Raw genomic sequence first — 23,608 nt, forward strand, 5'->3', positions numbered from 1 at the left:
TGCTGCAGGTGAGCAATGGAGACTTGGCCGAGGCTGTGGCGTTTCTGACGGAGAAGAACGCCAAGGTTCCTCAGCAAGATGAGACGACCTACTACCAGACGTCCCAGGTGGCCAGCGACAAATACATCAGCGTGGGAAGCCAGGCAGACACAAGTGAGCAGCTTACTTCAACTTTTGGCGAGGAGGTTTAAGAGAACTCACAGGGATGATTAAAAGAAAAAAAACTGTTCAGCTCAGTTTACAGTTTCATTACGTGTGTATAAGATTTCTGTCTTTAAATTCTAATTAACAATAAACCATGTTTTATCTTTGTCAATATGGATTATTGTATATACTGTGATAGCACAAATCACCATACATAATAAACAGTAGTTTCCTATAGGGCTGAACGATTTGGGGGGGAAAAAATTGAATTGCGATTTTTTTTTCCGCCAGATATTGCGATTACGATTCAATGTGTGATTTTGTTTCTTAAAGGTTTAGCTAAAGTTCAATATTCCCTGTGTAACAGATCAAACATGTCATGGAACATTCTAACATGAGACACCACCACAACTGCTCTATATTCTTATGCAAGGATGGAGAACATGGATATGAATTGCCAGCAATAAGTGTTTTTCTTTTAATAAGCAAGGAACAGTCAAACACAGAACATGTATCACAAAAGCTAAAGTTCTAAGAATAAAAAACGATTCCAATGAAAACATATCAGTACTTTCCTGTAAACTGAAATGTCTGCTCTGCCTCAGTTCAACAGCAGCATCTACATATGGCACCTTCTACCATCATGTTACATAAAGTCATACAAAGAAATGAAACATCCACTGAAGATAGGACATTTCTGTAAACAATCTGTGATATGTTACATTATTCCAGCTATTATTATCTTATGGAAAAACAGTAAATATAATAATGAAAAGAGGAATAAAACATGTTGAACCAAATGTTACACCAAACATTCAGCTAAATATTCACATTGGATTAAACGCGGTCTTCACGATTAGCTAATCGCATTCTTTCAAATCTCGATTTCAACGATTCAGCCCTAGTTTCTTAAAGACAATGTGAAACACGAGAGGGTTTTCAATACTTCCCTAAGCTGTCTGAGTATAAACCAAGGTAAAATGGGTGTTCATGCATGCATGTTTTCTTTAATGCAGATGTGATTGACCTGACCGGGGATGATAAAGATGACCTGCAGAGGGCTATCGCCCTCAGCCTGGAGGAGTCCAACCGGGCGTTCAGAGAGACAGGCATCACTGATGAGGAGCAGGCCATTAGCCGGTGGGCTCAGCAGCACTACTCACTAATAAGAAATGTGCCTAGAAATTTTGGACTCAACATCTGACCACATAGGAAGGACCCAAACATAAAGCAAGCACCAATCTTTGAAAGAAAAATAAAACCACAAGACCCCTATTGTAAGCGGGGATGTCCCTAGCCGATTCTAAGCATCGGTATCAGGGCCATATTTTAACGCATCGTATTGGGTAGAAATACAGCTGATCAAAATCCGATCCTTTCCTTCCTGAACTCTACTGTGTTTTGTCCACCTCGACCTGCTAGTGTTGCAGCGCTGCTCTCCTTAGTGACAGCCAGGCTCAACTCTGCGAGCTATTCGCTCCACACGCGAGTGAATGTGAAAAATGATTTGTTTGCACCAGTGATTGACTGTGCTCCATCACCTGTTAAAATGACAAACGTCGCCGGTGGCAGATCATATCAGCTGTCGCTAATTAACATTAATTCTGTGAGTAACTTGATGGCAGGCCAACATTTGGCTGCTCTCTGGTGCCCGTATCTGTACTCTGCCAGATCTGTACTCGAGGTAAGGGAAGCATCACTCTGTAACACCATGTACAACCGCGAGTGGACAGAGTCCCAACAACTCCAACAGAGTCTAATCTGTTACTAATGTAATACATCAGATGATTGTTGCATAGTAACGGCAAATCATCTCTGTCTTAGAGATAAGTAAAAGAAATACAGTTTTGAAATTTGGGTGTTGGATATTTTGAACAGTTCCAGACTAGGTTTGAGGTTTAATGTGGAATAATGGAATGGAATTAGTATTTAAAGTCACCACTTAAACATCGTATTTTTCCTTTCATTCACCGTCCAAGGCATTGCTAATGGTCACCTACCTTGTCATTCATGTAATTCGTTTATGTCCTCATAAACGGAAAATAAAAGCCTTATGAGTATTACATTTTAAATCACAACCCTTAATATAAAGTACAATATGACCTGACTGAAGTGCAATGCTAAGGAGCCACAATCAGACAGTTCAATTAAACCCCATCCGGACTAGGGAGCATCGTGACAGAGCTTTGACTTTTTTTAACAGAAGATGAAGAATGAGAGGGAAGAAGTTTGAAAATAGCACTTTTTAGGAGATAGTGCGGGATAAACTGCAACAGGGGAGCCAGTAAGTGACGGCACCTCCTGAAACCACCTTTTAAAAAAATCATAAGAAATGGAATTGTACATAAAGCAGGTAATTCCGCTACCACTAGTGGGTTGAGCTGGACCTTTCAAATGTACTGGTGGAAAGGTCTGACAATGCTGAGATCATTTGGTAGAAAAAAAAAAAGTCCATTGCCTTTAATTGAAATTGTTTGTGTTTTGGCTTCCTCTCTTTCTTACTCTTCCCCCCCCTTGTCTAATAGAGTTTTGGAGGCCAGCATAGCAGAGAACAAGGCAAGTCTGAAGCGGACCCACACAGAAGTATGGAGCGATTCACCCAACCCGTATGACAGGAAGAGGATAGACACCTGCCCTGTGGGGCTGAAAAATGTTGGCAATACCTGCTGGTTCAGTGCTGTCATACAGGTGGGCACACACACATACTCACTGATGGTCCAAGACCAGGTTGTTTGAGATTGTTTTTGCCATTTCTTCTAGTACTTCGCTTACACCTAGCTTCTTTGTCAATAGGAAACTTATCAGTGTTTCTCACAGATTAGAAGGCAATTTGTGGCGGGGGGGTCGGTCGGTTGGTCGCCCGCCCGCCCTGTGCCAGACCGGGGGTATTTTCATACAATCAAGTATCAAAAACTGAGGAGGACAGGCTGTTGGATCTCCTACTCTTTCTTCTATGCCTAACGAATCTATCTCTTTCTGCTTGAGCAGCACTGGTTGAAGCCTGAAAATATTGTAAACAAATTATTAACATAACTAATTCTACTGGTCGGACTGTTCAACTCTGTTCAGGACTGACAATGCCGGTTCAGGCTAGTCCTCATCCTCAACACGTGCCTTTTTCAGTGTAAGAGTAAAAAAAATGACAACATTATTTATAATAAGTTTATTTGATTCACCGCTGCTACATATAGTGTTTTGACCTCGACAACCCAACTGCATTTTACCGCAAACTTGCGACTAGTTAACTTTCTAAAGCAGGCGCAATCGCTTGTTTGCTAAGAGTCGGGTCGGGACTGCAACATTAACACACTGACATTATATTCAGAATATAAAATATTTTTATAGGACTTTTTAATGTGCGATTGTGTAAAGGTGTTCACGAGATACCAGCCTTTCGTGAACTTGTGAATTTCGCCAGCCGTCTTCTCCTGTTTCAGACAGACGCTGTGTGCACGGGGTGGGGTGGGGGGGTGGTGGCTGTGTGTGGGTATGTGAGCGAGACGCAAGTGACAGAGAGACGGAGGAGAGCAGGGAAAGGAAATGCAGCTGAACGAATAAGCTGCGTGTTTTAAATAGCGTTAAAAATGTTGCAGCATTAGCAGATGTTGATAGTGCAGCGCCACGAATTAGTCTGTGTGGGAAACGCTGCTTATAAAGGCACTTTGAATTTCTTGGTGTGTTCCTATTTGGTTGCATGTAATTGTAAAGATGCAGGAATCAATGCTTTAATCTGCTGCAGTTTTCCTAAGTAGTAATGGATAAGAGAGTAATCTAAATGTTTATATGCTGGAAAAAATGCTGGAACATTTTAGCCCAGCTGTCACAAAGACTTAATTTCTTGTATGCTGGTGATGTCAGTGGTAGACTGTGACCTGATCTGAAATATGCCAGATGAACACTGGATACACCATCACATGGTGCCTGGCCCCTGTGTGTAATGAGAAGAAGGCACTGCTTGTGCCTGACCCCGCTGCACTTAGTGCAAGCACAGAAGTAAACAACTTTTTCTTTTCATAACAAGATATCGAAATCTCGACAACTGTTATGTTCACTTTCACGTTCAAAACAGAAATTAAACACCATGACCTGAATTTAAAGCAGTGAGCGTAAGTGGCTCTTGTAACGGCTGTCACTGCTGTGAAAGGTTGAACATGCGATTTCCCCCAATGTGTGCAGTTTTTGTTACATGTAACATAATCGCACCAAACTGAGTTTAATATTCTGGCAATAAAATGTAATTTTGCTTTACGTTATGTTAAACATTACATAGTGCGTTTCCTTACTTTCCTCCATCACCTCAGGTTGTTTCTCAGGACTTGTATCACATGATGCAACAAACGCTGTCAACATATCATTCCACGTAATGCGTAAAGGGGTCAGGTTTACGCCCTATTTATGTATAATCTATCTTTTATTTCTGTTTCATGCACTGCAGCTGTGCAGAAGCATGTGACAGATTGACTTGCATTGGTTGGAAATGTGGAGACAAAGGGAGAAGCAGTATCTTGCACATATAGCATGCACGTAAAGTAGCATGAATAATTATACAAAGTTGAAACCTTATAGCGGTTGCTGCAGCATCCTAGCTTTACAGAGTGGAATACCACACATTTGTAAGAGGTTTAAGGCATTATACTGTATGCATGTTGATGAGGCCTCTCTACATTAAGAAAACACTAGGTTGTTCACTGCAGTTAACCGTGATTGTCCTGTAGCATGAAACAATGTATGTCTTTATCATTGGATGTTACTAACCTAGTCATTATCCCTCTTCAACCTCAAGTCTCTGTTCAACCTGTTGGAGTTCCAGAGGCTGGTGCTCAACTACTCACCGCCAGCCCGAGTCCACGACCTGCCTCGCAACCAAAAGGTTAGACCCCTATATTTCTTCCCAGGACCTCAACAGAAGTAAATGAAGCAGAAAAAACAAAGTGAGAGTGTGGTGATTTTTAGTTTAGTGTGTGTGCGACCTCACATCGGTTGTGTGTATATCCATCTATAGCCTCTCACAGCTAGCAGTGCTTTAGCTCGGAGGGTTTGGAGCTGTGAGCCACCATTCAGCAGCTGTGTGAGCGTGCCCTAAGTTCACAGCAGCTTAGTGTTTTGCCCCTGATAGTTCATGTAAACTCGCTGCTAGCAAGCTACAATAATCCCTACCCTCTGTGAAATGTTTAATGAAACCCCAGTATTTCTCTTTCAGAACAGAAATGAACATGCAGAGACCGTGTGTTTCGATTGGTCCTGGAGTTTTTTTTGTCTAGCCACAGCCGCTACCGCATTGGCAGAATAGTTATTGGTAGGGGAAATATGGACGGTCAAAACCATGCTGAGGGCTCACAACAGTGTTAGCAGCCTGTCACTAATCTGGCCTAAGCCTCTGCTGTGGAAGTGTAGTTTGCGGCAGTCATCTCTTCATGTCCGTTCCATTGGTTCTAATCCCTGACCTTTCACTTCAGCAGTATGCAACTGCTAGAGCTTAGAATCTAATCCTTACATCGGCATCCCTGACTTTCTAGCACAGAAAATAAGTTTGTTATAATGCACCGCTAAGTCACATTACCCTCTCTGTCATAATGCCACTATGGTGATATTGCACAACGTAAAGATGAGAACTACGGAAACACTTTGTTGTTAAAAGTGAGAGTTGTTGTTAAAAGTGAGTAAAAAAAAAAAAAAAAAAGTCTTCTTTTTGAAGTAGTTTCACCTGGATAAAAAAGGCGTTTGCTAACATTAGCTCTTGTACACTCTCCAGTAGCTGACCAAACTGGGAATCAATTCTTCTTTACCGCTCTAAAATGAATGAATTGGGACACAGCAGAGACAGTCAGACATGGTTAGCTAGTGGCGGCCACTGGCAACTACTGTTTTTTAGAGCACTTGAAGAAGAATTAATGTGTTTTGATCTGCTAGCGGAGAGTGTAACCACAGATACTCTTTCTAAACTGTCTTTTGTGTAACGTTACTTAGAGTTTATGTTAGCAAAAATTGGGCAATTTGGCAATATTTTACACAGGAACATACCACCAATTAAACATGTGTACAGTACGCAAGGCTTCAGTTTCGAGGGGTGGTACTAGTGTTGCCAATTTCAGTTGCTGTTGCACTACTGTTTTATACCTTTACTGTACTAATTACAATTTTAAATGTCTTTTAAGTTTACTAAATTGTGGCTGCATTTATTCCTAGATTTATTTATGTATGTTCTTTTTCAGTTAATGACTCTGTCAAACTAGATGATAAAAGAATGTGTTATAGCATTCATTCTTTGTATGTATAAGGCTGGTGGTAGTATTATTTTTGTTAATATACTTGTTCATGTTTTACTCTGAGCAGGAACACAGGAACCTGCCCTTCATGCAGGAGCTGCGGAACCTCTTCTCCCTCATGGTGGGCTCCAAGAGGAAATATGTGGATCCGTCACGAGCTGTGGAAATCCTTAAAGACGCCTTCAAGTCCAGTGAGTCACAGCAGGTAAGCCTCTTTCTGCCATACCGCCTCTGCATAACATTCACTTAGTACAGGCAGTGTTGAATGAAGAGAATGTCATTATTGCAAGCAGGTGACAGGTTATGTTCTTGTTACATAAATCTCCTACTGATGAAATCAAAGAGATGGCACACATTTTACACACAGCTTCACATGGCAGTTTTGACCTGGTAGATGCTGAGTTCCTCAGGAAAGTACTAAACACATTAAAGTCTAACACCTGCCCAATACCAACCTCATTTTTATTTTTTTATTTTGGTCTTTTAAAGAGGTCCTAACAATTTAATCAGTGTTGTCCGTATAGCATTTAAGACTGTGCTAGAAAAGCCTCCTTTAATAAAAGTAGTCTAGGTCCATCAACACCTACAGAGTACAGACCAATCTCTAAACTTCCAATTTTAAAGGTCCCATGGCATGATAATTTCACTTTATGAGGTTTTTTAACATTACTATGAGTTCCCCCAGCCTGCCTATGGTCCCCCAGTAGCTAGAAATGGTGATAGGTGTAAACCGAGCCCTGGGTATCCTGCTCTGCCTTTGAGAAAATGAAAGCTCAGATGGGCCGATCTGGAATCTTCCCTTTATGACGTCCTAAGGGGAACATACACAGAAATGGCACATCCTAAGGAAGGCTCATTGTGGGACTGGCTCTAGTGGCTGTAATTCTGCACCAAGGCTGAATTTTGGGAAAGAGACTTCAGATACAGTATTAGGGGACCACTAAGGTCTATATAAAAGAGACTTCAGATACAGTATTAGGGGACCACTAAGGTCTATATAAAAGAGACTTCAGATACAGTATTAGGGGACCACTAAGGCCTATATAAAAGAGACTTCAGATACAGTATTAGGGGACCACTAAGGTCTATATAAAAGAGACTTCAGATACAGTATTAGGGGACCACTAAGGTCTATATAAAAGAGACTTCAGATACAGTATTAGGGGACCACTAAGGTCTCTATAAAAGAGACTTCAGATACAGTATTAGGAGACCACTAAGGTCTATATAAAAGAGACTTCAGATACAGTATTAGGGGACCACTAAGGCCTATATGAAAGAGACTTCAGTTACAGTATTTGGGGACCACTAAGGCCTATATAAAAGAGACTTCAGTTACAGTATTTGGGGACCACTAAGGCCTACATAAAAGAGACTTCAGTTACAGTATTTGGGGACCACTAAGGCCTATATAAAAGAGACTTCAGATACAGTATTAGGGGACCACTAAGGCCTATATGAAAGAGACTTCAGTTACAGTATTTGGGGACCACTAAGGCCTATATAAAAGAGACTTCAGATACAGTATTAGGGGACCACTGAGGCCTATATAAAAGCATCCAAAAAGCAGCATGTCATAGCACCTTTAAGTACATCTTTAGAGAAATTGGTTTTCATGCAGTTAGTTTCCTGAACTCGAACAGTAAATCAGAAATGTCTTAAACTACGGTAATAAAGGCATTTTAACTGTCCTTGTGGGCCTGAAGTAAGCCCTAGTGGCTTCCCTTTTTCTATAGTAAATTAGAAATGTTTGAGACAGAAGCCCCATTTTTATTTATTGTACTATTTGACCTGAGTGCTGCTGTTGATATAGTTAAAGGAGCAGTAGGTAAGACTTATGAAACTAACTTTCTGCTGGATTTGCTGAAACTGACGATTTGTGCAATTTGCAAAAATCCACAGCTCCCTGTTCAAATGCACCAATCAGAGCCAGGGGGGGGTGTGTCTAACTGCGTGTCAATCACTGCTTATGCACACGCATTCATTCTCCCTTGTGGGGGGAGGGGCTTAGGAGACCGTTTTGGGCTTTGGTGGAAAGGGGGGAGGGACTGAGAAGTTGTCGATGTTCATGTTTTTTTGGCTAAGTCCTGGATCTTCACAATCCTACAGCACCTTTAATCACTAGTTCCATTACATATACTAAGGAAACCCATTGGCCATTTCTATTATTCATTTTCTCCAGTCACTCTTATTATCAGCTTGTCAGTCATCTGTAAAACACTGCATTTCACTAACCATTGTAAAAAGGTGCTAAATAAATAGGCTTTGATAAATCTCTCCTTATGCTACCACCTTTAGCCAAATGAGAAGTAAGTGCTAATGTTAGCTGCTTGCTAAACCACACAACATGTTTTGAATGCACTTTTTAAATATTTTTTTTACATATATTTACCACTACTACATGAGTGTTTCAGTCAGTTTGGCAGACACAGTCACACTTACGAAATGTGAATAATTCCTGTAGAAACATCTGCGTGTGTTGTTATTCATTCCTCTTTTGTCCTATAGAAAATAAGCACTTCTCTGCTGTATGCACATATATTAATACATTTTACCCCCCACTCAGGCTTGACTGCTCAATTTCATGGTCATTCTACTGACTCAGCTCTACTGAATCTGAGACTCTTAACCTCTCTTATCTATAATTATTAATCCTCCAACCCACCCCTCTGACCTTTGCAAAAAATAATATTGACTAAGAATTAGCTGTTTGTGCATATATCCTATAATGTGACATACACATGTCAAATGTACAAAACTGTTCTGTTCTTCTCCTTACATAAGCATTCACACTAAGCTAGTGTCTCTGCAGAGGTTAACTGAGGTCAGCCTACTGCCCTCTGCACTCATCTGTCATGTCACTACTCTGTGTATTAGTCAGATGGGCATTGACCTGAATTAACGGCTACCATTGATGTCTTTGAGAGATGGCCTCTTGGCATGCATGCTCCTTTTGAAGTTCAGCAATCTGCAAAACTCCTCGGCTAAGACGAGTCATCTCCCACCCAAAGCTCAGTGTTTATCGGCAGATGACAGACATAACGTTGATTTGACTGATTGTACTGTCTTGCTTGCAGGCGCAGTTAAGTCCTGTAGTTTGACTCCGTGACATCAGTGTCCCAATGGCAGTCTGTGTAATTGGTCCCTTTGTATGTATGTGTGTATTTTCTCTCAACAGCAAGATGTGAGCGAGTTCACCCACAAGCTGCTGGACTGGCTGGAGGACGCCTTCCAGATGAAGGCTGAAGAAGACAGGTAACCCCAGCTCTCTCTATCCAGAAGTCAATGTTAAAAGAACGGACAAGCAGTAGACAAATGCTTGTTGGTGTTATTTGGCACCACATTTTGTGATTAACAATTTTTAGTTTTTAACAACATACAAAACATGACCTTGCAACATGGAACCCCCCCCCCAAGACAAAAATCAAGAAAACATGACACAGTAACTACAATATTCAAGAATATTCAACAAAATAGACAATAAACCAAAAACCAAATAAAAATATGTATAAATGACAACACCATGAGCCCATCATACACATCTCTCCACAGCACAAAGTCTCTTAGGAGCCCTCCAGAAAGTTCAGGTACTTTCCTGATTTTCTAGTATAGACATCCAGTCTGGCAAACAGTTTATATCACATTTCTTCAAACTAGAGATGCACCGATTGACTGGCTGGTTACCGGAATTGGCCCATTTTCCCGTGATCAGCCATGACCGGCGACCGGTCTGACATATGCCGATTTTATGCCGGTCAAATGCTGTAAATAAATAACATTGTAAAGGCTAGTGCTGAAACGATTCCTCGAGTAACTCGAATAATTCGATTACTAAAAATCTTCGTTTAATCAATGTTCCCAACGTTGTATCGCTCACCGTGTTTGTGCACGGATGATGATTACTGTCGCACACCGGGCTGACGCTGCTAGCGACACATGCCATGAAGACTGACGATGCACATTACAAAATGAAGAAAGGGAGCGTAAATAGTGAGGGGCTAAGAGAAGAGACAGGCTGGAGAAAACGACCGTGTCCAAAGTTTGGAATCAGTTCAAGCGTAATTAAAACAAAAACTCTGTACAGACTGAAAAACAGCTGATTGTTGCGCACCATTTTCTCTCACTCTCTCTCTTCACGGAGAAACAGCTGATCAACGTTCTACTAGCATAAGTGTAACAGAGCTGTGTGACACTGTAATCAAATCTATAAATAAAAATAGGTTGAGTATAACTAATATTTACGATATAGACCTATATACAGATCAGTCTCAGGTTGAAACTTGTAGTTCTGAAAGTTAAGTTGCACAACTTAAGGTAATGTTTATGTATGTTTAATGCATGCCTTAGTTTGAGGTTGTTATTGCATTTCAGAAAATGTTTTCTTTAAAAACAATGTAATATGGCACTTAAATGCACTTAATATGTTTAGTTTTTTGGGAGATGATGTTGTAAGAAATGTAGGCAATACAAATGTTGCTTTTTCCGAAAATTAAACCAAACTATTGTATATTATTGCTTTCAATAAAGCAAAAGTATTTCTTTTAATAATATATGATATAAATATAATAATATATACATAATTAATCTTCCGATTAATCAATGGAATAATTATTCTCCGACATGCACTCTAACAATCACTGCTTATAGACGGCCTTTTGTACAAATGCACTCGGGCGCCGCATGATTAACATCGTGCAACATCAGCATCACACGCGCACACGGGACGCACATGTAGGAAACCTCGTGAATATTGGATGTGAAAAGAAGGAAATGGTTCTTCCGTAACATTGCACTTTAGATGTGTGTGCATTTCCCACACGGGGAGTAATTTATATAGTTCTGTTTTATAGCGATCGATTATCTGTTAAAAAATGTTCTATGTAAAATGTTCTATTAAAGAAAAGATAGAAAATAAATATTTGTGTGTGCTGTAAAGTGGTTAGAAAAATGAAATCGGAATTGGCTAAAATTTGTATCGGCTGGTCAAACTCAAAGAAAATCTGAAATCGGCCTAGAAAATTGTAATCGGTGCATCTCTACTTTAAACACCACCACCCTAGCCATTTTATAAGCCCACTCCTGGATTGACGGAAACCCTTCATTCTTCCATCCTCTTAAAATAATCTGTCTGGCTGTCATTAAACTAGTCTGGACCCAGCTTCTTATGTGCTTATCCATCCCGCTTAGGATTGAGGGGCACCACATTCTGAAGCAGAGAATCAAATGTACATTGTACAAATGAACGGAATCGAATTCCTTTAAACAACGTGTTTGTTTGTTTTGCTTTCAGGGAGGGTGAGAAGCCAAAGAACCCCATGGTGGAGCTTTTCTATGGCCGCTTCCTTGCAGTGGGTGTCCTGGAAGGTGAGATGAGGTGTTAAAGCTACAGTATACCACTTGTTTATATTAAAGGTGCTGTAGGTAGGATTGTGAAGATCCAGGACTTAGCCAAAGAACTCAACAACTTCTCACCATTGGCGACCTCGAGTAATGAGTTTTACGCCACCGCTGAGTAAGGACCACAGCAGCGTTCAGCTTTGGAGACAAAGAGGACATACAAATTACAAGATAATTACCTCTTCTGAAGAGTCCATCGTTTTCTTAATCCTCTGTGTCAGCTCTGCGTGGAGGATGGGCAGGGGTGCTGGGCGGCCACCGAAGGCTTGTATCATGTGGACGCGCCGACAGTGTTGTTGTCATTACTTAGAATTCCTCTTGGGGGCGACAGAAACTACGCACTGTAGCTTTAAATTCAAACCAATAAAGAGAGAAAGTGAGGGGTAGCTAGAGAACCCTTGAGAGTTAAAGCGTCAGCATGGTCTGATTGCAGCAGCCAGAAAGCAAGCCAGCCCTTGCCCCTAGTAATGAAAGATGACCTTGTCTTAATGAGATGTGGTCCATGTAAAAGAGGAGAGCGGCTGCATTGATCGCGGAAGACCTTGATGGCTGATTGACATTGCGCTTATTATGCATGACAACACTGGCCCAGAGCCACCAAAAGCTGGGCCAGTGGACTCTGCTGCTCACAAGATGACCTTAATGCCTCATCTACATGTCCGCCAGCAACAGTCAGTCGTCGATGCGAGGAGGTCTGTGCAGCTGTTTAATGATGAGTGAGTGACTGCTGAACCAGTGCAAATCAGCTCGGATGCAAACGAGTGTGAAACGGCTCATGCTTTTTCTTTTCACGCTCTTTGCCTTTCCATCTCTTCTGGCACACATTGAACCTAATGTATGTGATATGATGTATGTGATGCACTCTCCCTTTCTCTCTCACATGGTGATGACACAGCTGTAAGTAGTTGGTTGAAAAAAAAAAAAAAAAAGAGGGCACACATCTACTTTTAAGGTTAACCCTAACCCTTTTTCAGTCAGGTCAGCAATAATGACTATCAATGCTCATCTGTCTGTTGTGCGTTTGTAATTCCGCAGGTAAAAAATTTGAAAACACAGAGATGTTTGGGCAGTACCCGCTGCAGGTGAATGGCTTCAAGGATCTCCATGAATGTCTCGAGGCAGCGATGATTGAGGGAGAGATCGAGTCCCTGCACTCAGCAGAGAACTCTGCCAGGTCTGGTCAAGAGGTCAGTATGCCAACAGTTAACACTTGCTGGGGAAGTATTAATGGAAATGTAGTAAGTTATAAGAAATAAAATGAATACAGTTTGTTTTCATCCTGAATGAAAAGCAGTAGGTGCACTAACACAGTAACTAATGGCCTTTAGTTGCATACCGCTTCATACATCCCAAACGTTAAACATTTGGGATTACGTGGTGGATCCTCTCCAAAGGGTTGACCTCCTTGCCCTTATCTTACACCTGTGCTATTCTGGGTGTGACCTCTGGTTAGCTGTAGCCTGGCCTTGGCTGTCCCACAGCAGCTGGGAGCAGCTAATTACCAGGCCAGTACACAGATGAGTATGGCACCCAGCTCTCTGGAAAAACACCAGCCATCCCAAGGGAAGGAGGAAGAGAGGGTCTATATATTTTGACTGGCAGGACTCCCAGTCCACACCCTGTTGTGGCTAATTGTCAGCTTTTGTCGTTCGCTTTGACATGTTTTGGTTTCGCGCTACTAGGGAGAGGGAGAGAGGACGAGGAGGGGAGGGAGAGAAGTAGAAGGAAGGTTCTACACAGGCGCGCGGGCCTGGTGGTGTTGTGTGGCAGTGCTTCACACTACCACCTAGCCGCCTGGTGTGCTGTGCATACTACATTGAATTTCACACACTTTTGCGTCACCATATGCACGCAGAACCCCCCCCTCCCCCAAAAACCGCTCGTCTAAACGCGGAATAAAAAGTGAGAACGCAACGCCACTGCGTTTTTTCTCTTCAGATCGTTTCCGTCTAAACATAGCCTAAATTACCACCAAGCCCTACCAAAATCTGTATTCTGACACGATACAGAGAATCCATCTCAAGGTCAACATCCAATTTTTCTTTCAGCACTGGTTCACAGAACTCCCTCCTGTGTTGACCTTTGAACTGTCAAGATTTGAGTTTAACCAAGCACTGGGACGGCCTGAGAAGATCCACAACAAGCTTGAGTTCCCGTCTATGCTCTACATGGACAGGTAATAGAAATATTAGCGCTGTGCTTTATTATGGAATCTACAGTATTTGTGTCTTCAGTACATAACAATTAATCCCAAGCCTCTTTAAGACTGAAGCCTGTGCTGTGGCCTTTGTGTTGTTAGGTACATGGACAGGAACCGGGACATAACCAGGATCAAGAGGGAGGAGATCAGGAGGCTGAAAGAGCATCTGACGCTGCTTCAACAGCGACTGGAGAGGTACTATTTGTCCACCAATAATTGTTTTATTAGCCCAGGTCAACACAGCTCTCTAAGACAGCCATGGAGAGTAATTTCTCACTATGCCCTCTATTCTTATTTGTCTCTCCCTTGGCTTCCCTGCGTCTCTTTGACACTCACTCTCTTTACTACTCTCTATTCTCTCTCAGGTATCTGAGTTACGGCTCAGGCCCCAAGAGGTTTCCTCTGGCAGATGTCCTCCAGTATGCAATGGAGTTTGCCTCCAGCAAGCCAGTGTGCACCTCCCCAGTGGAAGACATTGACTCATCAGCTCCTCCCGGTGGCACAACAGGACAACCGCTTCCCCCACCAAGGCAAGTTTCATAACAGATAGTCGTTTGATGTCACTGTTTTCCTCTTTTCCATCATTTCAGGGGCGGGAAAGCAGGTGACGATGAGGCAGATGAGTAAAGGGAGTGTGCAAATGGAAACAATGGGCCTAATGCAACATTTTCATATTGTTATCCTAAACCCCTCTTACTTTTTTTGTAAGCTCATTATGTGTTTCAGGTCAGACTCAGCAAACCCTCTCATCTGTACAAACTAGTCATGAATTGCTGGTTGAATTGCTGAATCCTACCTGTTCATGAGCAGTTGCGTCTTTGTGTCAACAATACGTTCAGGCAGCTGTCCGTGAGAGAATGTTTTACATTCAGGTTTACGTTCTTCTTTGAAAAACCTCCAAAAAGTTTATTTTTGTAAGTTTATTCAAACATTTCTTATTGGCCAATAGGGAGTTGTGAGTACAGCATTAACATATCATCTCTTTTTACATTGATATGATGAATTTGTTAGCAAACAGAAGTCCAATATTCTTTTAGCTCTGTTTTTGGTCTTCACCAACCCCTGAGGGAAAACTGTCTCCTTAGCTGCTAAATGCTCCGCTATGATCACCAGCTACTCTCTAACCGTGTCTGTCTACTGTTGGATGCTGAACAGGTAGTGTACAGTGGTTTTTACAGCTTTTTTTGCGGAAAAGAAGCTACCTGATGCGGCTGAAAACGACACTATGAGAGCGGTGAGAGTGAACCAAAACGGTACATTTACCAGCCAGACAGCTAAACAATGAGCTGAAACTAAACCTCAGGAAGAGCAACTGAGGAAGGAACCCTCTCCCAGGACGGACAGACGGGCAATAGAGGTTGTGTGTACAGAATAAACGCATATAATACCATAACATACCTTTCAGACTACACTGAGGTGCTGTAAACTGCCTTGATGCTGCGGCCCCGCTGCCCTTAGCTAATCTCACTGGCAATGTCAACACTTCTTGAGGTGGTTTCCGCTTTGACCGCCAAGCCTGAATAGGATTTAGGAAAGGTTGATATTGGAATATTGGACCAGACCCTTTTTATATGTTTTTGTGTGATTTTTTTTTTTTTTTGTGTGTGGCCTTTATTTGATAGGACAGCTTAGACATGGAAGGGGAGAGAAAGGGGGAATGACATTCAGCAAAGGGCCGCAGGTAGGAATTGAACCCGCTGTGGCGGGGACTGAGCCTCTGTACACGGGGCGCACGCTCTATAAGGTGAGCTACACAGGCGCCCCTAATTCTTATATTTGCATTTGATATACCGTGTCTCTCACCCTGCAGCACAACCGAGCAGGACTCCTTGCCTGCCCTAGAGACCTCGGGCTCCGCCTCAGGTCTCAGCGCAGCTCCCGCTGCAGCCCAGCAGCAGAGAGTACCCATTCATAAGCCCTTCACCCAGTCCCGGCTACCTCCCGACCTCCCAATGCACCCGGCCCCGCGCCACATCACTGAAGAAGAGTTGAGGGTGCTCGAGGGCTGCTTGCATCGCTGGAGGAGTGAAGTGGAAAATGACACGCGTGGTAGGTCTACCTGCCTCCTGTTTGCAGCCCTTTATGCTCGTCTGTGTTGTGTAGGACTGGTTACCGAATTCAGTACTTTATTGGCACAGACCGCATTGCCTCCTTAGTTTCCAAAAATGTCTCGTCATTCAAAAGGCAGCCCTACTGTTGTGCTTCCATCAGCATGAATTCCCTGTACCTTTGTAATATTGCAGAAGTCGCCTACTAATAGATTGTATATGGTTTTCTTCCCACCAGATCTGCAGGGCAGTATAAACAGAATCCACAGAACCATTGACCTTATGTACTCTGACAAATCTATGATGCAGGTGAGCAGCACTTTTTGGTAATGGTCATATTTGCAATACAAGAAGCCGCCAACTGCTCCATTTGTTAATCGGCATTTTCAATACCCTCTGTGTTGTTCCAGGTTCCATACCGGCTTCACGCAGTGCTTGTCCATGAAGGCCAGGCCAACGCAGGCCACTACTGGGCTTACATCTACGACCCACATCAGCGTTGCTGGATGAAGTACAATGACATCTCCGTCACCAAGTCGTCCTGGGAGGAGCTGGTCAGGGACTCGTTTGGCGGCTACCGCAATGCCAGCGCATACTGCCTCATGTATATCAACGACAAGAAGCCCTTTCTCATAGAAGGTACACACGGACCAAGGTTTAGCCCGTAGTAGGGGTCAAACGTGTTAGAGCTGTCAATCGTCCTCTATAATACCATTTGAATTTCATTTGTTTTTTTTGTTTTTTTTAAATATGTGAATAATATTTGAATATTTAATGCTTAAATGCAGCCTGTTATTAATATGTACTACACTACTCCGGCTTATGCATTGCGATTTTAAAGTCATGTTGAAACTATTTCCCACCCGTCTTCCAATTTTCATTTTTTTTTCATTTTCATCCATTGTTTTTTACTCGGTACGTAACGTTAGCTCCGTGATCTTAAGACCTCACAATGCCTTGTGTTTCTCACCCGCCCGCTAACTTATTGTTCATCAGACGTGGCATGACACAAGCATTTAGTTTTCACATGCGGGTAGGCCACGGCGAGAAGAGGGAGATTAGCTAACGCTAGCCAACATATTTATTAAAAAAATCACATTCGAAAAGTAATTTCAGCATTCGAATAGCATTGACGACTTTTGGAATTCGTTCCAACAGCCCTAATATGTATCTTTGATGCAAAATTGTGTAAGAGGTCAATTTTTTGGCTCTGTTTATTAATTCAGGCATTCTTCTCAAACACTTGGCTGCGGTTACAGGCCAAAATATAACATCTGCTACTTATTTGTCTGGTGAAGGACTGACTGTCATGGGAGACATGTCTGATTTGAACTATTCAACTATATCAACTATTGTTTCTACTGCTGCTTGTTCTGTCACTCCCTCGCTGGTTATCACATGGTCTCATTCCTTGAAATGTGGAGGTAACCAACAGTTATGACAGTATTAATATTTGATTCGTCATATACAAGTCGTGCTTTATTATTGGATTAATTTAGGGACATATTTCAGTTATGTTATTTTGTATGTTCCGGGAGCAGTCTAGACAGTTTCCAACCACTTCCTTTATAAATCTGAATGTAGATACAAATGCAGATATGTTTGTGTAGCTTTTCATTACACCCCTGGTATCTGCATAGCCCTATCCCTGAGCTTCTTGGTAATTTAACACTAGAATAAAATCTCACTTTGTGTTCGGTCATCTGTTGACTCAGTTAAATCAAAGTTGTGAAGCTGATTCCACTCAGACTTTGTACTGCCATCTTTCCTGTAGGGCAGTTTGTAGACCTGCTGTCGAAAGTGAAAATAACAAATCATGACAAGAACAAGTGAGTTTTGTCGAAGTTTGAGGCTTCTTCACGTCATGTAAAGTCATTTCTGTTGAAAGAATTGATTAAAAAAAACACACACATTGCAGCAATAAGCTGTCATGTTTTTGAGCAGCCCAGTTTACGGTCACTGTCTCTCTCTGTTGTCTGTGCAGAGGAGTTTGATAAAGAAACGGGACAGATACTCAGCGGCATGGACAAACTGCCTCCGGACCTGAAGCAGTACGTGAAGGTGGACAATGAGCTGTTTGGCAAGGAGATTGAGGAGTGGGACGCCCTGCAGGCCCGCAAGGCCCAGCAGGAGAAGCTTGCCCTGGCTACAGCAGCCGCAGACGCCTCGGCAACAGCCAGCATCTCCACTTCTTCCTCTTCCCCTCAGCCCATGAGTATTGACTCCAGCCCTCCAGACAACACAGGTCAGGGTCCTGACATTCAGAATACACAGGAGAGTACGCAACTGAGAATCAATACTTGGCTGGAAGATAAATACAGAAAAAATAGTTATGAAAGGATGAGGAAATGACCTTGAAATATTGGCGTGCAGTCATACAACCTTTGGCATGTTATTGTATACAATATACAGTATATCGCAGGAAAGGTCTTGGCTAAAAAAATAGCTGGCTGTACGAAAGTGATCTTAAGCCATGATCACACTTTTTTGACAAGAACAAGTTGATTAGGGCACTTTTGTAGTTTAAGAAAAAGGAAGCTGGCAGCCTTACCTGAGCTGCATAAAATATACTTCTTGTCTATTTCGGCCTCGCCTTGCTTGTGGCAGCGGCAAGCTCGTCGCTTGTCGCTGGCAAACGGCCACTCCCATTGAAAATGAATGGCAGCCTGTCGCTTTGTCTCTGTCTCTTGTAGCTAATGTGACTGTAGGGTTAGATTTCAAAAAGGAGCCGAGAGCGTCTTCAGCTCCTACAGTATCCTAGAGCGCTATGTGGAGCGGCGCGAGATAAAACAAAGTGGTCGAGCAATCTAGAGAATTTCCAGAGAGAGGGAGCGTGCTACTGCTGACGTTACATAAAACAAAGCGAGTTCCCTGCACAGGGAGCATCCGATCATATCGTATAACTCGCTGTGCTCCGCCACTAGCACAAGTCTATCTATCGGCACCTTCTCCTTTTTCTTGTCGTTATGGAAACGACAGGTCTCACTACTCGGCTTGTCATTGCCATGGTCAGCTGTCAAAAAAGCGTTTGGCGTAGGGCGCTTTTTTTAACTTCAAAAAGTAGCTCTCTGAGATGCAGATAGGTTAGTGGCGTTTAAAAAAAAACAAAAAAACAAAACACAGCACTTTTGGGAATACTCCATAGAATTCTAATGTAAAACAGACGCCAAATGTGAACATAGCCTTAGATGTTCATTATTCAGCACCCTTATGTATTTCTGTTGAATTACGGTGAGCACACAGTATGATGATGTGCTAAATTAGGCAGTGAAAGATAATTGTTATTGATACTTTAATGTGGACATGCTTTTTTTATATCTACATTTGAATCTAAAAATGTATCCAAAAGAAGAGCTTTCTTCATGTAATCCTACACTATGGATCATTTCTGCAATCATGCTCACACTAATGCACCTAATGCACATTTATCATTTGTGGCATTTGTGTGGGTGACAAACACGCATTAAAATCATTTCAAAATGCTTGTGTGAAAAACGCAAGAACCATGCATTTCTCTTACGGTGTCATTTCCCTCCTGCAGCACCCCAGCAGGACCCAGAGTACATGGAGCAGCCGTCACCCACGAATGACTCCAAGCACCTGCAGGAGGACACAGAGAGGGCCATCTCCAGGGCTGCTGCTGAGCAAGAGGAGAGAAGCCCCGAAGCATTGTTAACTGCTGTATGTAAAACACGCACTACACCGTTCTCACACCGAGTCAGTGTCACCCATCAGTTTATTTTCTGTCTATTACAGCTAGAGGACAGGGTATTAATCGACTTGACAAATTTCCACCCTGGTGGACAATAACGATGTATTCTATTCTAACTCTCCCTACATCCCCATTAACAAACTTTGCACCCAGAATTTGGACATTTAATTTTCTAAATACTACTTGCATATAGAGCATCCAATCTGTACATTTAATATTCATTTTGTCAAACCAAAGACATTAAGCACTCATTCTTCAGAAAGTACAAGACCGGATGAAAATCATATTCGGAAGGAAAGCCTTTCATTCAGTTCTGGGAGACGGCAAAAGGAAGATGATTTGCAGCTTAAGTCAAAAGCATCACTCAAACCAAACAATCATCCATTAGACATCATTTCTAATCTCAGTCCATTGACCTAGAGTGCTGCAGATCAACAAAATAACATCTATTGAATGAAAAGGGTTTCTACTGGATGATACGTGACGGGTCATATGGTGAAAATGAATTACAACTATACTTGCAAGGTAAGATAGAACAGATAACTTGAAGAGGATGCTTGTCCTGATTGACAACAATATATATTCTATTCCAGCTCTTCCTACATCGCTATGAGACAAACTTGGGACGGGACAGACTACAGTGATGAAATGTTCAGCTGCGATACTGTTGTGTGTAAAGCTCCTTTTTGTATGAAAACATGCAACCGATTGGGACAGACGTAAATAGAGTAGCTTCTTATTGTGTAAGTGTTTCAGGAGTGGAGAAGATGAATTGAAAGCGGTTTGGAGCTTTCAGTTAAAGGTTTAAATCCCTCCATCGGTCACGGAGCACTGAACGTGAAATAAATCGGTCATTGGGGCGGTTGGATTTATTCACGCACTTTAAAAAGATTTATTTAAAGCTTCTTTCTTTGCACATTTCTATTTACAGCATTATATGTTTATATTTATGTCACAATATGCTGTATATTAACTTATTGGGAGAAAACAGTTAGTTATATGTAAAATCCGACATTGAGCACCCCCATATAGTGAAAATGTCATGACCCTCATTTCATAACGCCTCTGCGAAGATTCAATTGTGAGATTGGCAGTCGAATCAGGCTCCTTGGAACGGTGCCCTGCCCCTGGTGGCGCGCACCGCTCGGATTTTCCACTTTGCGCTGCGCTCAGTGTTAAAATGACTTCAACTTTGACCTAGTTGCCGCTGACCTTTCGAAAGCGCAACCAATTAGATAACAGCTGTTGTTACCTAGCAACGGGAAATAGATTCCTTGCCACCCTCTATGACGAATACCTGCGTTGCTCTTTGCTCTCTGCGCACCGCTAGGTAGGGCGCAGAGCAAAGCGCAGAGAGCAAATCGCTTATCATGTGTAGGCGGCTTAAGACATTAAAACTTGATGTATAAATAATATGTGAATATCAGTTTTCATCCATCCGGCCCGATTTAATATGCAATTAGATGTTATACATTGTATGAAGTTGGGGGTCCCAGCTCCATCTCTCTCTTAGCTAAGGGGTCCTTGGCCTAAAAGACTTTGAAGACCCCTGGTCTAGGTAATTAATGGGAAACACTTGGTACTACTTTTTATAACATTTCACTGTTTTTTTTTCTCCCCTACATGTGATCTTCCTTGCCTTTCCATCAGTTCTCTGTCCTTCTGTTTCATCTGTCTCTCTACAGTCTCTTCCCCCTCCCTCCTCCCCTCAGCCTGAGGTCCAGGTGAGCACCCCCTCCACCCCTCCCCCTGACCTGGTCATGAAGGCTGAGTCCCCTGGCCAGTGCACGGTAGAGGTGGCCATTCCTAATGTGGGGACCTTTGTCATTGAGTCAGAAGAGGGGGGGTACGATGACGAGGTAGCTCTCGCCCAGCCAAATCTTCTCTCTTCCTTTCTGTGCTAAGAAGCCTGCGCCTGTTTGATATTTGGAGTGAGAGCACCATTGCCCATTTACATGGCTCTACATAAGGTTTTTCACACCTGAGAACATCTGACCCTTTTACTCCGACTGATTTCAGGATTGGCTTGAGGCTGGAAATGCTGCGCAAATAAGACTGACCTCTTTGTTGGCCTTCCTGCATTACTCTTGTGTGAAAAGTCTATTCTTGAGCTAGTCTGCATCTTGGCACAAAGGCAGATTGACCTTTTGCAGAAAGCTACGGTCTGCTTCTTTATGTCACTCTTAGGTGAAAATGAACACAGGCTCATGTTGTGATTTGAAAAAGCTGTTGTCCATTTGATACCTACCTTTCACCTGTACGTGAAGCCAAATGCACCAACGTTGTTTATTATAGTTTGCACAGATTTCATGCAGTTACCATGGAATCGCAGTTTGTTTTTATTTTTTGGGGTTGTCTTGATATCAGCAGTAGTTGTAGGTCAGTATGTTCTGAGTGCATTGCTGCTGCTGTTTGCTATCTGTCACACACAGCTGTCATATGGCTGCCTTGGTTTTCACACATAATCCTTGTGAGGATTGTGCATTGTGTTATTGAAATGACTGAATGGCTGTGTCCATCACAATTGTGTCACTCTAACCCAGGGATCTTCAACAGGGGGTCCGGGACCCCTAGGGGGGCCTCCAAATAATAGTACATTTTTGATTTTGTTTAGTTTTTTTCCTCCAAAATTTTAAAGTCTTAACATGAATCCAACATATTGTTAGCAAATATAAATCCCCTCTGATGATAGGCTTCCTGGTGTCACTAAGGTAGCCATCCACAGATACAGTTCACAGATCCTAAGTGTGTATGTTTAACATTAAAACATGATTATAAAATAATGCCAACAATTATTAGGCTATTTTAATAGCTTAGTATTCTATGCAAAAATGTATAAAGGCTTTAGGCTGCCCTACAAGTTATTATAGGCCCAGTTTAATATGCAACTTCATTTTATACAATATATTTAGTAGGGGGGTCCCTGCTCCGTCTCCCTTTCAGTTAAGGGGTCCTTGATTTAAAAAACGTTGAAGACCCCTGCTCTAACCAATGCATGGACTGCTGAGTGATGTCTGGCATGCCCTAACTGTGGTATGCTCAATTGCAGTGCCTCAGTGCACATAACCTAGTGGTCGGCCATGCTCAGTTCTTCACAACAAGGGCCTATTGTTTTGTTTGACATGGTTCCTGCTTCCTGGGCAGGCAATGATGACCCCCAACATGCAGGGTATAATTATGGCCATTGGCAAATCCAGCAGCGTGTATGAAACGAATGGGCCCGAGGCAGCCTTTTTTAAGGTACACACTATCTCTCCTTAACCTCTCTTCATTCCACACTAACTCACTCCACCTCCATCCACCTACTCTTTTATGTGCTCCTTTGTCTTCTTCTGTGTACTTTCTTGCAGTGCAGTAAGAAAGATTAAAACATGTTACAGTCATTTACAGCAATTAGTAACTATCACAGTAACAGTGGAACTTAACAGAGTAACTCGAACCTTACAAATCAAACCGGGCTCCGTGTGCGGGGAATGCTGTCTGTATTCAGGCTTGTGCTGCACAGGTGCTCAGCTCTAAACTTGCCTCCCAATTCTCTTTGAGAAACCAAGCAGAAAGGTAAACTGAGGAAACGTGACAGTACTATATCCCACTTCTCAATAGGGACACTGTTCTCAGTAGGGACAGTGTGTGGTGAAACTAAAGGGACAGATCAATTTCTAATAGGGAAAAAGTTAAGATGCAAATGAGCATCTAATTGTGGCCAATAATGTATTGAGAAAGATTTCTATAGATGGACTCAATCTCAATAATCTTGTTAAAGTTGCATATGCTGCAGATTTTTTAGTTCAGAGAGAAAAGCTTAAAAGAGAGTGAGTGATTATGTTACTAAATATATTTG

General features: G+C 42.3%; 1 protein-coding gene across 4 annotated transcripts in view; it reads left to right on the forward strand.

The window, feature by feature from the left end:
• usp25 (ubiquitin specific peptidase 25) overlaps nt 1–23,608 on the forward strand; it is a 44,484-nt gene that overhangs the window by 8,381 nt on the left and 12,495 nt on the right. For 2 of the 4 annotated variants that reach the window (XM_078265300.1, XM_078265303.1), the window contains 18 exons: nt 9–153; nt 1,161–1,284; nt 2,670–2,832; nt 4,928–5,014; nt 6,478–6,615; nt 9,589–9,665; nt 11,701–11,774; nt 12,843–12,994; nt 13,856–13,983; nt 14,107–14,202; nt 14,373–14,537; nt 15,818–16,056; nt 16,294–16,364; nt 16,466–16,694; nt 18,040–18,300; nt 19,597–19,736; nt 21,453–21,626; nt 22,912–23,007. In XM_078265300.1, coding sequence (XP_078121426.1) covers nt 9–153; nt 1,161–1,284; nt 2,670–2,832; nt 4,928–5,014; nt 6,478–6,615; nt 9,589–9,665; nt 11,701–11,774; nt 12,843–12,994; nt 13,856–13,983; nt 14,107–14,202; nt 14,373–14,537; nt 15,818–16,056; nt 16,294–16,364; nt 16,466–16,694; nt 18,040–18,300; nt 19,597–19,736; nt 21,453–21,626; nt 22,912–23,007 — 2,559 coding nt within the window. The remainder of the gene's footprint in view (nt 1–8; nt 154–1,160; nt 1,285–2,669; nt 2,833–4,927; nt 5,015–6,477; nt 6,616–9,588; nt 9,666–11,700; nt 11,775–12,842; nt 12,995–13,855; nt 13,984–14,106; nt 14,203–14,372; nt 14,538–15,817; nt 16,057–16,293; nt 16,365–16,465; nt 16,695–18,039; nt 18,301–19,596; nt 19,737–21,452; nt 21,627–22,911; nt 23,008–23,608) is intronic. The other 2 variants (XM_078265301.1, XM_078265302.1) reach the window with 2 other exon arrangements.

The sequence above is a fragment of the Sander vitreus genome, chromosome 13 (assembly GCF_031162955.1).
Source record: "Sander vitreus isolate 19-12246 chromosome 13, sanVit1, whole genome shotgun sequence".
Classification (NCBI taxonomy): Eukaryota; Metazoa; Chordata; class Actinopteri; order Perciformes; family Percidae; genus Sander; species Sander vitreus.